Consider the following 15,833-nt stretch of genomic DNA (forward strand, 5'->3'; position numbering starts at 1 on the left):
GAATTTGTCCAAAACTTCTTGTGATGTGTGTGTGTGTGTGTCTACAACGTGAAAGCCGTAAGCATATGTGTCTCTAGGTATCATGCTTTAAACTTTCATACAAGTGTGTGGGGGTGGGTAGCATAGTAAGGCGCCAACTAGTATCCTTTCCAAGAGATGTCCTTAGAAGTGGAGTTTAAAGTCCTATAGCACTTGCGTCCTTGCATTGTGTATGGACCAACTTTTGGGCATGCTTTTTGACCAATAAGGCCTTACGGGATGAAAAGCTAAAATGAATGGTGACTATGAACGGGGAATCGATCCCAATCCACAAGCAAGCTGGTCTCTGATGCAAAGGCAAATTGGAATGTGACAAGAGTAAAAAATGGGAATCATATGAGCAAGATGGTCTCCCCGTGGCTTCATCATCATGCTTCTTAAGTTTTTGCTAGATATACCAATTTGGGTTAGCACGAAATGCCGTAATCTTTTGGTCACAAACATGAGAGCAGAAGAGGAAAATGCTCACTTTCACATACAGTAGGCATGTATGTATGTTAGCAATCATAGATGTTTGTTGTTACAAAAAACATATGTAAAGTATGATGTCAACAATAGTGGGGCATCTTTACTCACAAGCATAATGGTACATGAGTACATATGAGCTTAACAACATGTCTCACACACCATGTGTGATGTGTGATGAGAGTTCAAGAAAAGTGTGTCTCAGCTTACAATTGTGTCGTTTTAAGATTCACAAACGCTGGTTTAGAGCAAGAGGAAATGATAGATAGGAATTGTGTATGGTTGAGAAATTGATTTTTTCCCGAACATTGTGTGTGATAGAAGCCAAAAGAAGGTCTGTCTGTTAAGCGATCATTGCAAGGTAACCCTTACTCAAAGATTGAGTTGTAAGTCATGCATTTTTGTTGCACATGCTAGTAGAAGCCAACTACGTTACCCTAATTTGAACTTTGTAATGAAGGTCTCACACATAATGTGTGAAACTAGCACGACAAGCTTTGGCATAAATGGTTATAAGGGTACCGCACACAGAGGGGGTTAATTGTAATAGATTACCCCCTCCTCCCTCCACTAACTACACCCAAAACTGCAGAGATTTCCTCACATTGTCCCTCTTTCCCTTTTGGACAATCAATTGTCACATTAATATTTTCTTTACCTTTAATCCCCTCTCGTGTGGGACGCACCCAAGTAATTCACGCCCGTTGATGCGTTGTAGCTCATGCTTGGATCGTGCACTATGGACCATCCTACAACAGTCTAAATGGTTAGGATAATATATGGTAGCCATGACATCCTAGACTCGGCGCCTCCTATTCTTTGATAAGTCATGGAAAAGTCTTTATAATGGCAAAGCGAGTAAGGGAATAGTATGGGATATAAATGTAAACGGTGAGAGCCTTGGATGTGGTGCCATTGGCTTGATTAGTTGGGTCACATCACCACTACCAACGAGAAAATTGATGTGTGTGTGTGTGTGTGTGTGTGTCTCTCTCACAGAGAGTGCCTCAGGACTAAGTAACACCCATATTTAAAAAGAGGGGGGGGGGGGGGGGGGGGGGGGGGGGGGGGGGGGGGGGGGGGGGGGGGGGGGCAATGGGATCAAAGGCGGAGAGGCTCATGCGCGAAAGCAGAGGAGATCGCAGCCGCAATAGTCTAATCAAAAACTAAACCTGGACGGGCATTAAACCTGGATAGCTTGGAAAATGCATATTAACTTATAATATAATGTTGTAAAAGCGGCTGTGGGTACACAATGCATGCGCGAGTGAGGTGGTTAGTCTATGTGTCCCTAAACCCGGACGGCCAGGTCTCGGGTTCAAATTGCCCCGCCGCGCCTCGTTTTTCTCACTAGCCATGTTTAATGCGCCTCGTCTTTTTGCCGGCACGTCTCGTTTTTCCCGCTGGCCAGGTTTAGTGCGCCTCAAGATCCCGCCCTGCAGCCCCGACCGTTGATCCCATTACTCCACCCCACATTCAATTTGGGTGTCACTTAGTCTCATGGGTGGGTGGGTGTGTGTGTGTGTGTGTGTGTGTGTGTGTGTGTGTGTGTGAGAGAGAGAGAGAGAGAGAGAGAGAGAGAGGTTGTACATTTTTGTGTGTGTGTGTGTGTGTGAGAGAGAGAGAGAGGTTGTACACATGCTTAGGTAAGAGCTACTAAAAGGTCTTCTCCGCCAACGAGCCTTCACAACAAATAAATCAATCAATCTATACTATTAATGAAGCGGGAAAGATTGCCCCCCCCACACCCCCCCCCCCCCCCCCCCCCCCCCCCATCCGCCCCGCCCCGCGGGTGCGGCCCACGTGGCGGCAACAGAATCCTCCGACCAATGTGGCCTGCTACCCAGCATCACAAGCGACGCTCAACGTACTGTGAGAGAGAGAGAGAGAGAGAGAGAGAGAGAGAGAGAGAGAGAGAGAGCCGACCAAAGTAGTGCTTACAAAAATTGAAAAGTGTCCTTTCAGGGTTTTGAAAAAAAAATCCAAAACCATAGTAGATCCACTCATTTTGGAAAATCGTTTCATGAGCTTATAGTTCAAAGACTACTGCATATGAAAAAAATTGAGAAATTTGTAAAATTTACGATGTCTTGGTCACAATAAGCCTCTAAACTCGATGGACCAGTGCAAGGACATAAAAGTGTCTTGTTACCAGTCTAGTGTTAAGAGTTTTATCTATATTGGTGTGGAAATTGTGAAAGCCATCAAAAGTAGAACTTTCCCATCTTATCGACAACATTTGAAGCAATCCTTCATATAGCCTACTTGAGTCAACCATGTCATTTTCTGAGTTGTGATTAGCATAGGTTTTGTCATAATGCCTTTTTTTGCCGCAAATATTAGAATATATTTTTGTAGAACACACTAAGCATATCCTGAAGAGTTGAAGTCTTAGATATTTCCAGGTATGTTTTTATTATTACTTTTAAATTGGAGAAAAAAAATGGGAAATTTGTTTTTGCTACCTTTATGAATCGGTTGCAATGGCTTTATGAAGAGCGATTATTTTTTATTGGATCCAAAACAAGGCAAAGAGGCGTGAGGCACGTTCTAGCATGCCAAAATTAGTTTTCTTGCAAACACTAAATTTGATGTAAAACAAGATGAGGACTCAGTGTGGCATGCAAAAGGAATTGTGCATGCTAGCATGGTGCACTGTAGGGAGAAGTGTGTGTGTGTGTACGCGCACACACATATTAAACCTAGCCAATAGGGTGCAATAATGTTCAAGAAAAGTGTACCTAAGTTTAGCCTTGAGCCGGTTGAAGAGAGGGAGAGAAGCAGAAAATACGTTCGAAGATTTTAAAAAAAATAGAGTTAAATTGCAAAAAATGTCTATCCTAAAGGGGGTTTTGTAAGTTTGTGAAATTGATTTTTCCCAAACGCTAGAGTGCAATAAAAGAGGAGTGCGAGCAAGAGGGCGACACACATAAGAAAGTGAAATCGACGTGCAGAGAGAGAGAGAGAGAGAGAGAGAGAGAGAGAGAGAGATGTGTGTGTGTGTGTGTGTGTGTGTGAAAGAGAGAGAGAGAGAGAGAGAGGAGGAGGCAAAGAGCATTCCTTTGCCTCCAGCTCTTGATGATTTCGCCCGTCAAGGTCCAGGGTCGCGGGGCGGCAAATCTGGAGCGTCCATCAACTGCCCATTACTGAGCGTAATTTTTGCCTGCAACTGTCTGATGATTGCCAGGTCAGCACCCGGAACCCACTCCCATGCATCCAATGAAGAGCCGGCATGTCAACGCAAGGAAAAACGATCAACTGCTGACACCTCAGCTGGCGGAAAATCTGCAGGACCCATACTGTGCAAGGCAATCATTGCCAATGATTGCAAGACACCTCACCATACATAATCGCTCCTTGACAGCGTGTGCGACTGTACCTGCTCGTAGTTGTGTTAGTCAGAGACCAGTTTTGTGGCCCCTCTCCCCTGGACGCTTGACGGGAGGGAATGGTCCTCAATCGACCATTCCCATAATCTGTGCTCCCACCATGGCTCCCGGCTCCTGCCGGTCGCCATGTGGTCGCACAGATTATGGGGAATGGTCGATTGAGGACCATTCCCTACCCCTTATTGTTCCAGAGGAACAATAGTTAGTTGCCTTTCTCCTTTGGTTTGTTATGGTGTCATATCTCAGGGGGGTCGTCACTACCAGCTTATGATCTGTAATGCCTACGGACTTTTGTCATGGCTTCAGCTTTTTCGTAATCTGTCTTTGCTAATGTAATATGAAGGGTCTAAGCCCCACCGACTTCTTTGACGGCCTTTGGTTGAACTTTGAAAGGTTCATGAAAAGAAGAGCACATTTGTTAGCACAGCCAGTGAGTGAGTGGGCAACTATTGGGGAGAGAGAGAGAGAGAGAGAGAGAGAGAGTCCAAATGGGCAACTGACGATATCACATGGGCGAGAGAGCGTTAAGCTTTTTCGGTTCAACTATCACATCCGTGCTTTTCAGAACATGCCTACCATCTCTCTCTCTCTCTCTCTCTCTCTCTCTCTCTCACACACACACACTCTCACTCTCTCACACACACACACGCAGCGACCAGCGATACGCTTTCACTTAGCATTGGAGCAAGCTACCTTTGGGCTTTGAGCACGATATGCGAGCTGAAGTGTCGTATTCTGTTGGAGCATAAAAGCGAAACTTTGCGATTTAGCCCAATGATCACGAAGCACCCCTCTGCTCTCTCTCTCTCTCTCTCTCTCAAATTTAAAAGACGGAGACATGGGCATGGCAGAAACCCAACAAAAGAAATGTGGCGGGGAAAGGTAATTACCTACAAGTGCCTTGCACGCACAAGGTAGGCCGTCGCTTGCAATACATCTCCCACATTTTTCATCAACTATAACTGTCATGTGAAGTGCCGCGAAATTCCTCACTACCACCCCCAGAGCTCAAACGCAGACCATGTAAGTTGATGTTGCGAACACATCTCAGCTCAGCATTATCTAATGCATGCTTACACTTTTGTCATGTACTCGGTTCATTACCTATGTGTATGTATTTGTACAGTAAATGCAAATATGCACCACCATTTCCTCATTTGAGCTACTGATTTGGGTGCTTCTCTTTTTGATAGGTTTAACATAGTGCTGGTGGGCTTGGATTTGTGCTGCATTTTGGAATGAGGCATGGGTAAGAAAGGAAACTGGTTGTCCGCCGTCAAAAAAGCCTTCAGATCAAGCACCAAAGAGCCTAGCCAGACCGAGTCCTCTTCCGAAAAGGCCTTCAGATCATGCACCAGCGAGCAACGTAGCCAGTCGGAGCCCCTGAAAAGCACAAGCAAGAAGGAAGAGGCAAGTTCTCTACTTATACCACTGTTGTGCATGCTTCAGGTTTTCTTCAACTTTGTATCTGATGCATGCTCTTGAGCAAGACCACTCGTACGCGCCAAGTTCACTTTGGTACTTCATGCCTTGGAGGAGAAACACTTAATATGATCTGCATTTACCATCTTTTGAGAAAAAGCCAAGCGGCATTTTCATTTTCGTGAGCGGCATTATAATCATTGCTAGGGTTACCACATTGCAGACCAAGCATGTTAAGGAGAAGCGACGCTGGAGTTTCGGAAAATCATCGCGCGTAGACTCAGCAAATCAGCAAGGGAAATCCGAGGTTCTGCCAGAGAAGAACTGGATTCAAGTGGAACAGAAGCAAAACAGGCATGCACGTGCCATTGCAGCTGCGACCGCCGCAGCAGCAGAAGCTGCTGTGGCTGCCGCACATGCTGCAGCAGAAGTTGTGCGCTTAACTGGAAACATGCAAGCTGGGCGGCCATCGTCATACGACAGCAGCATATGCAGTGAAGATTGGGCGGCAGTCAAAATTCAAACTGCATTTCGAGGATACCTTGTACGTATGCAATGGATGCATCAAGTCCAATTAGGGAAAATGTGTGCAACCTCGACCTGTAGGGTTAAAGATGCTAGATAATTCCAGATTATAACCAAGCATGCCAGGCTTTTCCATCTAATTTCCCCATTGCTCATTTGTGAAGGCACGAAGGGCTCTACGGGCATTACGAGGTCTTGTCAGACTTCAAGCTTTGGTAAGAGGTCAAACGGTCCGAAGACAAGCAACTCTCACTCTGCGATGTATGCAAGCACTTGTGAGAGTCCAGGCACGTGTTCGAGCGAGGCGTGTTCGAATGTCCGAGGAAGGGCAAGCTGTGCAAAAGCAGATTTGGCAGAGAAGACAACAAGAGATGCTCACACAAAAATCCAATGTGAGTACCCCATGAATAAGGTTTTTGACATTACATTGTTAAAGGCAGGCTTAACATGTGTAAAGACTTGCCTCAAAATTTTCAGCCTGATGATGGCCCTGATGATGGCCAAGACATGCTTGAGTGGAATGACAGCCTGTGTTCCATGGAAGAAGCGGAAGCCAAAAAGTTTCTCAAACAGGAAGCGGCTTGGAAGCGAGAACGAGCTTTGGCGTATGCATTCTCACATCAGGTAAACACTGCTTTCTGAGCTTTTGTATAGCTGTGTGCCACATCCGAGCTTCAAAACAATGAATAACCCCCACAAATTAGCTTGGGAAGCAGCCAGCCACATAGCAACTATCCATGGATGCACTTCCTAAATGACCTGATATTTCACTTTAAGTTGGCCATTTTCCTTGACATTCAGAAGATTAACATTGATAAGCCATCTTCGATGTTCTCAGTTATGGCGGTCACCTCCTCGAGATTGCAGCCCCAAATTGTACATTGACATCACGGACTCTATAGACAAGCCACGCTGGGGTTGGAGCTGGCTCGAGCGGTGGATGGCAGCCAGACCATGGGAAGCACGCATGTTTGAGAAAGAGACATTGGGGATCATCAACTCCATGGAGAATGAAATAGCAATCAAAAGTGCGAGTGCCAACATCAGCAAGCCCTTCCACGCCCCCAACACCAAAATGACCATTCCTAGCGGCAACACCAGCATGCAAAATGCAAGTATGGAACTAACACCAAAGAAGAAGCCTTCCACGCCAAAAGATCTGATGAATGGAGCTATCAAGGGGGTAGGCAACGGTACGACGACTCCCTCGTCAATGAGCCTATCTACAGCGACCACCACTCAAAGACCGATCAGTGTGAAAGTCCGTCTTGCTAGCCCTCGGTTGCCGGAGGAAGGCGGTAGCGGTATGTCCACATCAAGAAGTGCTCAAAGCATGTACTCAGCCGCAGGTGCAAGGTTCAACTTTCATAACAGGAGAAGTAGCATGGCAGGGTCGTCTGTAAGAGACGACGACAGCCTGGTTAGCTCCCCATCAATACCCAACTACATGGCGGCCACACAATCTGCTCGCGCGAAGGTGAGGTCACTGAGCAGCCCCAAGCAGAGGAGGGGTGGGGAAACCCCTGAGAGAGAGCAGCTAAGCAATGTGATGTTTGCTAGGAAGAGGCTTTCATTTCCCTACATTAACACTGACAGTGTTTGTGCAAAAGAAGAGTTGGGTGTTGCTTCTACAGCCTTAGTGCTCAACAAGAAGCCCATAGAGAGGAGCCCCAGCATGAAGAGCTGCTATGTGCCGGCTAACAATATCACCACAAGCAGCCTTAGTGGAAACCTGGAAACTCTTGCCCACTGATTTTGCCTGCCTCTCTCTCTCTCTCTCTCTCTCTCTCTCTCTCTCTCTCTCTCTCTCTCTGGCTTGTACAAAACGCATCCTTCCTCAATCCCTCTCTCCTTTTCGAAGAAATCCATAACATAGAGTTGTTTTATAATTTGAAGTGGAAGGTTGCATCATTACATCATCTGAGGATCAATTATGTGATCATTCTTCTTGGCCCTGATGCAAGATTATTGATGGCTTCATGACATTTTGTGAATGCACTCTCTTAGTACAAAATGTTGGAGTCATCACTGTGAATGATTTTATCCTTTATTTTTGTAAACTTAACACTACTAAATTCCTTCCCTAGACGTAGGATATTCAAACCACCCTCTTGTATCAGCGCTGCATCAAAGTTTAAGGCTTTTAATGAGGGACCGCCAATTTAAAGGGTAAAAAGAAAAGGGGTCCTTTTCTAGCATATTCACCCTGTGCTTGTAACAAACTTGGACACCCAAAGTCAAGATTCTACCGCGACACAACAGAGATTCACTTTAAAACAGTTCACAAAAGACGACACTGCCTGGGCGTAGTTCCATGCCAGGAGGTATTGGCCCCAAAGACTGGCGCCCCTTTCGGTATTTATTTTTATATTAATCTTTGAGCAAAGTATAATGAGCCTGCAGGTGCTCACTCTCAAACTTTGTCCAGATCCTCTGAGAAGTGAGGCCCTTGGGCGTATTTATTCTTACAAGGGATGCCCAAAAGCAGAGCCCCAAAAGCTTTCAAACTCAAAAGTAATTGATCTCCAAAAGCTTTAAACTTAAAAGCTTTAAACTTCCAAAAGCAACTGGTTCCCAAAATCTACCAAAAGCAGTCAGCGCAAATTACGAAAATTCCTTACAATTGCCACGTAAGCATGCCAGCGCGAATTGCGGGCATCTGTACAGTTGCCACATCATCAACCATCCACATCCACTTGTCCGATCCTTTTTCGGAATTCCACAGGGGGTGTGTGTGTGTTTATGTCTGGGGGCCTGCCACGTCACCAGTTTGTGACATACCCCCCTCTTCAAAGAATTGTAATAGCCCTCGATTACGCCTGCAAAACAGACAGAGGCCATAAACTGTCTTGGTGGACATTGACTGTTGGTACCGACGCACTAGACACAACACATCTAGCACTTGTACAAAACGACAGTCACATCATCGGACATCACTTGACATCACAGGACATCACATGACAAATCACATACAAATTCATTCCAAATCTCAGACCGTGATTAATCGGCAATGTATTTAGTAATTGCATCTAGATCCATTCTGGACCTCACGGATGCCCGATTAACTAATCCTTATTGAAATCATGTCTATAGAGATTTATGAGAACGAAATGCTGCAGTCATTTCGTCTTTCAGTTCCTGCACTCAAACAAGTCAAGTACAATTCAATCATATTTAGTTTCGGGAATTCCTGTTATAAAGTCATTTAGCAGAATACTGATCAGCTCATTAGTATCCCTGGAACCCAAAGGGGACATCAGTGACTTTATTCCAAATTGAGGTAATCCGTTGAAAAAGGAGTGGAGTGACTCCCCTCGTGCAAACCCGCTGCACTGGATTCACCCTTGCTGAATTCGGGGTTCTATCACAGTAGACTATGCTAAACCGAAGGCTTCAAGGTAAAGTTCCAAAATCTGAGGAGTATCTTGTAGGTCCTCCCCCTCCATCCACTTCGCATCCAATGCAGGATAGTTCTTGAATTTAACCAAGAACCGCCTAAGCATTTTACCTTTTATCTTTCTTTTCTTGTGTGCCAAAATCTGTTCTGGAACAAGTATCTCCTCGTTTTCCTCCACTTTGGGTTGCTCATCAAGCTCCCCATCATCAGACACATCGCCTTTAAAAGGCTTCAATAGACTCACATAAAAAGCATTGTGAATCTTCCAAGTATCGGGTAGCTTCAGTCTAAAGGAGACATCATTTATCTTTTTTTTTATCTAGAAAGAGCCATAATCCCTCATGCTAAGCTTTGGAAAAAGCCGCTCCTTTCCTTTTCGTTTTCTTAGGCCTGCCTTCTCAAAACATAAGAGCACCTAATCGTCCTCCTTTAATTTCAAATCGTGACGATGTCGATCTGCTGCCTTCTTATGTCTTTCTTGAGATTTCTCTAAAGCCTTCCGGACCTTGGCAAAAGCAATGTCCAAGTCCCTCGTGTACAAGTCGGCTTCAAAAATCGTATCCTGGGTCTGGGGAATGTTCTGATCTACCAGTTGATTCCCTTTTTCCGTTCTTTCCTAGTGCCCTGGGACTCGTGGGTAGCGTCTTTCACTTCCCCTGTCCATTGGCATGTCAGAGTCAATCATTGGAATCCTAAGACGCACTGTCATCTGATTCTTCTTTCTTTGGAATCCTTTGATAGACTTGCATCAGATTCCCTTAATTCGTCGGAACCCTCTGATTCTCCAGAATCCTGTGATGAGCTATCATTTGGTTCCCTTGATTCATTTTCTTCACTGCCAGACTCTTGCCTTCTTGAGGTAGATACTATCCTGCCCATCACATAAGTCAATGAGTCGACATGCATTTTAAATCGTCGCTTAGTCATGTCCCATAAGTCTCTGAATGGAGTCCGACTTCTGGTTTAAAGCATAGTCTTGAATCTCTTTAGAAAATCATAGCAAAACCGATCAATCTGGTCTTTCAAAAAGAATCTTTGACAAGTATCCCAAAACCTCTGGGCAGTAGTCATCCAATGTAGCTTTCTCAATCATTTTCAAGTGATGCCAAGGCATGATGACATCTCTTGCATATTGTCACAAACCAGTGATGTGGCGTGGCTAGTGGCGTGGACAGAGCACACACACCTGCAGAACCCAGAAAACGTGGTGTTAGGTGCAGCGGAATGAATGTTGTATTTTCTCAAGATTAGTGATCTTTACTACTCAAGGTTCCTTTTAGTTCTTAGGGAAAGAGAGAGCTTTCCGTCTTTTATAGTGCTGTGGTCACGAACAAAGTGAGTGGATGTTGTGCGTGCAAACGAATGAGACTGAGAGATGGAGAGAGAAGAGATACGACACCAAGAGGTTGTAAAACCCTCCTCCGAAGGCCCCACTCTCGTCGACGAGAGTGGTCTACTTGATTGCACAACGGTGTACAAAGCGAATGCAATGGACAGATGCAATGGGACTATGCCGATGACGACGACGGTGATGACGATGGCGACTTGGGCTGAAATCTGAGATCTTCTTTATGCTGAATTTCTTGGACTGTTTCGGGGCTGAATTGGTCTACTTCTATCTGCCGTCCAAAGGGGGAAAACTGCTGAGGTTCTGAGTGGTCCTGGGGGTGCTTATCATGGCTGAAAATCCCTGTTTTGGCAAGGGCTTATGGCTGAATAAAAAACGCTGCTGTTGCTGAGGAAAAACGCTGGTGAATCCGCTCCTTTTGGCTGCGTTTTAGGTTGACTACTTTGGCTGTATAACGCTGCCACAGCAGGCTCTCTAAAGCTGAAAACGCTGGTCTTGAAGGGTCCTTCAATGCTGAACCAAAACGCTAGGATGGCTGGTTGGCTGGCATTAGTGAGTTGATGACAAAAACGCTGAAGGCTGAGGTGATTCTGTCGCGGGAAAACACCGAGGATGGGGCTGATCTACAAGGGGACTATCGCCAGAAAGGGTAAGGACTTCAAGCGATGGATGATCTGTGAAAACGCCAAGGGAGGGGTGGTGATGGCGATGGATCTAATGCTGAGGGGCGTACCGCTGAGAAGTTGCCTATTGAGCGGGAAGCTCCTGCTGCCTCTTCTGCCATTTAGTGCTAACTTGGGTTTGCTTATATAGAAACTTAGCAAAATTGCCCTACCTACTTTTGTTGGAAAGTCACTTAAAAATAATAAGTGAAAATACCAATAAATAGGAAAATAGGCTAAATGCACTGAAAATTCCCCTAACTGATGCTAATGGATTCTGATGGGAATTCCGATGATCATGTTGTGTGCAACCGGAGGATATGCATCTATGCTAAGTGACTGGGCATGCACGGTCTACGAATAGACTCACAAAAGTGCCAGATCACTTCTAATCTACACTTGACGGACTGACCGAACCCTGCTGTGGTGTAGCTTGTCCACGTACACATAGGGTTGGGATGTGTCACGTGACATCCCCTCCTTTTCAAAGTGAGGTATTGGTACCGAACTATATGGCATCGAAGGAGATCGCCAACAGCATCCGGAATCCTGGAAGGGACTCTTCGCCGGCCCACTCTGCTGTGTGGGTCGAGCGGTACTTGAACTTCATAAAGGTCTGCAACGCTTACTTCTTTGGGCCGCGCCGAAAGCGACACAAAGTCTTCAGAATCTCCTTTCTTGCTTCAACTTCATCTAGAGTCGTGCTTCTTCCATCTTCAAGAATCTCCATGGCTGAAAATTCCTGAAACCATCTCCAACACAAAACCATGAACATACCCATTCCATGTAAAGTGAAGGAAAAAAATCTTGTCTTTGCTAAAGACTGTGTATGCAATGTTGATGAACATAGAGACGGAGTGGCAACCCGTTTCTCAAACACATGCAAACAATGAGGTCGAATCTTTTCTGTTTGATCAAAATCAATCAACTGTGGCAAATCACAATGGAAATGCCCATGCTTGGTGCTCATACAAGCATGTGCTCGTTCAGAAACTGTGTCATGCCAAGGAAGAAACATGGAATGTGACTTCCTGACATACAAACTTTTCAACTTTTCATGAACAATCCGTATACATTCGTGCTCATCCATGAGAGAAACGTGCTCAACATACAATATGTCATGCCTAGTAAAAGGGATCACATAACGATGCCGACTAAAATACAGGAAACGGTCACGAATGAAACACTCGAACAATGCGTGCGTATCAATCATGCGAACACACAATACTTCCTGTGATGGTTCTTTGGACCAAGGCTCGAGAGCCAAGATCGGTTCTTCCCGAAGGGGTTCTTGGGACCTAGGCTCGAGAGCCAAGATCGATCCTTTGTGATTGATCGAATCTGCAACGAGGTTAGCTTTGCTAGAAAAAGCATCCACTAACACATCATCCTTGTGAACAATCACATCATCTTCATGCAATTCATCATGCTTGTCTTTTGCATCCAAATCATCATGCAAATCATTATCAATCAAATCATCATCATGCTTCTCATCACCATGCAATTCCTTTGTGTCCTACTGTGGAGAGAAAGAGACTGAGAGAGTCTCCTTATCTCGAATCCGTTCAACCTTGTCTTGCATATTAGCAATGAGAGATGGAGAAGGGGAAGTATCCACTCCATGTAAGACAGTAGGAGAATCACTTTTAGCATTGAGAGTTAAAGTGCTAGCCTCCCAATCAACGAAAGGGTTTATTTCACGAAACCATTTCATGCCTAAAATCATATCACATCCTGAGAGAGGAGAAACAACAAATCTTCTAGTGAAGGCAATCTGTTGAATTGCAAACAACACATCAAGGTACTCCTTCGTAATGAGAGCGTCCATACCAGGACGAAAGCCAAAGACCTCGATAGGAGATCTCAGACTAACTTCGAGGCGGGCTCTCTCAACAAGAGAGGGACTGATCACATCATGCATACTACCTGGGTCAAACAATATGACAAAACGGTGCCCCGACGTACGACCATAACATTTAATGAGAGAATCATCAATGGGAGGGTCCTCAGAAACTTTGGGCACAATCGTGTTATCATTCATTGCATTGACAGATGTAGTGGGTGCTGTGGGTTCTTTAGATTCATTCGAGTCAAGCTTAGGACATGTTCTTTTTATGTGACCCTTAATGTGACAATGAAAACAACGACCTTCCTTAGAATAAGTGCTTTGTTCTTCCGAAGTGATGTATCCTCCTACAATTCCTTGTGCTACCTTTTCATCTGGAGTAAGCTTAGGCTTAGCAATTGTGTTAGCCTTACCCTTAGATTCATTGGAAGAATTCTTTGATGAGATACTGTTGGTAGATTGGTTAGAAGAGTTATCATTCTTACCGTTCTTACCGTTCTGAGGAGTCTGCGAGGTACTTGTGGAAGTCTTGTTCTCCTTGGGCTTTCCCTTGTTGTGCTTCATCTCCTGTGCGAGAGCAATCGCTACCGCCTTGTTGAGGTCCATTGGATCGAATACCTCGACATCGTACTTGATATACTCGTCCAATCCAAAGAGAAAAGCCTCTTTGCGTTCATCATCCGACATGCGAAGTTGGGTACCTAGCTACAAAACACGATTAGAAAAAGACATGACCGGCATACCATTTTGCTTGAGAGCTCGCCAATCGCCTTCAATCGTGCAAGGTACTGAGGTGGCATAAACTGCGCCTTGAGCTTGTCTTGGAAATCAGCCCAACTAAAAGAGAGGGGCGTGAAATCGTTGGCTACCTCTAGGTGCGCGGCTAGCCGTGCCTCTTGCCATGCGTGGTACCAATTGATGGCATCACCGGCAAGGTACATAGCTGCCGTCAAAAATTTGCTATTTCCTGTCTTCTTAGTTGTCGCAAAATAAGCATTAAATTGATGCAACCAAGAATGAATAACTGTAGCATCCATCTTACCGTCATACTTACTGAAAGTCAACTTTTCTGTGACTAGATGGTTGAAATCCGCATCGTGGGTTGCGCCACTTTACGAACTCCTACGATCTTTGGGTAGTTCGGTCTTCGAGGCTAGGATGTGGGAAATAAATTATTGATGACAAATCTCCCTTTGAGCCTCGCGTTCATCGCGCTCGCGTTCGAAAGCAAGTCGATTTTCTTCTTGTTTTGCGGCAAGAGCAATGCGCTCACGCTCCTGAGCAAGGCGATTGTCATTGCGCTCGCGGTCCTTGGCTTCTTGTGCTTCTGCTTTGCTTTCGAGTTGTGTCGATGCAACTCGATTCGTTTCTTGTTGTTGTGCTATCATGTCCAACATCGACTTGACCATCATCTCCATAGGAGTGAGTGCAACTCGTGACGTAGATGGCAAAGGGGGAGGGTCGAAAAAGTCTCCTGGTGGGAAAAAATCTTCGCCGCCTCTCTCATGCTCAACACCTGTATGCGAAGTATCCATTCGGCTTCGAGTGACGACCATGCACTATAATCTTGGGTTTGAAGTTCGCGAGGAACTTGGGTTCTTGAGGGTCTTGAGGTTCTTGAGGTCCTTGATTCGTGAGAATCTAGGGTTCTTGAGGTTCTTGAGGTTCGTGAGTCTTGAGGGTCTTTGGTTCTTGGGGTTCTTGAGGTTTTCTTTCGCTTGCAAATCGCGTTGGAGAAGGATCTTCTCTTCACCCGAGTTCTACTCCTTTCTGCGGGCGCACCCCTTGGCGGCCTTGCGCTCACACCAAGGTTGCTTTTTCCCACCTCACGTCAATTGGCCGGCCGCTAAGTGCACGGTCCGCTCTCAATGAGTGAAAAGAGACACAAGGGGAGGCTGGACAAGCCCTTCTTTCTTGGGATTCCTGTCACTCTTCAACAAAACACGATTAGGAATCGCCACGCCCAAGTAAACTTGGGTTCGTGCGATTGCAACAAGCAAAAAAATTCTTGTGGTTCTTTCCTTGAGTAATGCAGAACACTTCCAAGGCTCTAATACCAATGTAAGGTGCAACGGAATGAATGTTGTACTTTCTCAAGATTAGTGATCTTTATTGCTCAAGGTTCCTTTTAGTTCTTAGGGAAAGAGAGAGCTTTCCGTCTTATAGAGTGCTGTGGTCACGAACAAAGTGAGTGGATGTTGTGCGTGCAAATGAATGAGACTGAGAGATGGAGAGAGAAGAGATACGACACCGAGAGGTTGTAAAACCCTCCTCCAAAGGCCCCACTCTCGTCGGCGAGAGTGGTCCACAACGGTGTACAAAGCGAATGCACTGGACAGATGCAATGGGACTATGCTGATGACGACGACGGTGATGACGACGACGACTTGGGCTGAAATCTGAGATCTTCTTTATGCTGAATTTCTTGGACTGTTTCGGGGCTGAATTGGTATATTTCTATCTACCGTCCAAAGGGGGAAAACTGCTGAGGTTCTGAGTGGTCCTGGGGGTGCTTATCATGGCTGAAAATCCCTGTTTTGGTGAGGGCTTATGGCTGAATAAAAAACGCTGCTGTTGTTGAGGAAAAACGCTGGTGAATCTGCTCCTTTTGGCTGCGTTTTAGGTTGACAACTTTGGCTGTAAAACGCTGCCACAGCAAGCTCTTTAAAGCTGAAAACGCTGGTCTTGAAGGGTCCTTCAATGCTGAACCAAAACGCTAGGATGGCTGGTTGGCTGGCGT

The 15,833-nt window shown here is 45.4% G+C and overlaps 1 protein-coding gene across 4 annotated transcripts; it reads left to right on the top strand.

Moving 5' to 3' along the window:
• The first annotated feature begins 1,082 nt into the window (after positions 1-1,082).
• On the top strand, positions 1,083-7,798 carry LOC147443662 (protein IQ-DOMAIN 3-like). 4 transcript variants are annotated; one of them, XM_086526469.1, is made up of 6 exons: positions 1,083-1,270; positions 5,087-5,303; positions 5,539-5,859; positions 6,005-6,232; positions 6,318-6,464; positions 6,679-7,798. In XM_086526469.1, the coding sequence occupies exons 2-6, from the start codon at positions 5,139-5,141 to the stop codon at positions 7,591-7,593; spliced, it is 1,776 nt and encodes a 591-aa protein (XP_086382595.1). In that variant the 5' UTR covers positions 1,083-1,270; positions 5,087-5,138; the 3' UTR covers positions 7,594-7,798. The 4 variants fall into 4 exon arrangements, with proteins under 4 accessions (XP_086382595.1, XP_086382593.1, XP_086382596.1 ...); XM_086526467.1 differs by lacking the exon at positions 1,083-1,270 and adding an exon at positions 4,150-4,916; XM_086526470.1 differs by lacking the exon at positions 1,083-1,270 and adding an exon at positions 4,150-4,775.
• Positions 7,799-15,833: the final 8,035 nt, after the last annotated feature.

Source organism: Adiantum capillus-veneris, chromosome 13 (genome assembly GCF_014529385.1).
Source record: "Adiantum capillus-veneris isolate H3 chromosome 13, ASM1452938v2, whole genome shotgun sequence".
In the NCBI taxonomy this organism is placed as follows: Eukaryota; Viridiplantae; Streptophyta; class Polypodiopsida; order Polypodiales; family Pteridaceae; genus Adiantum; species Adiantum capillus-veneris.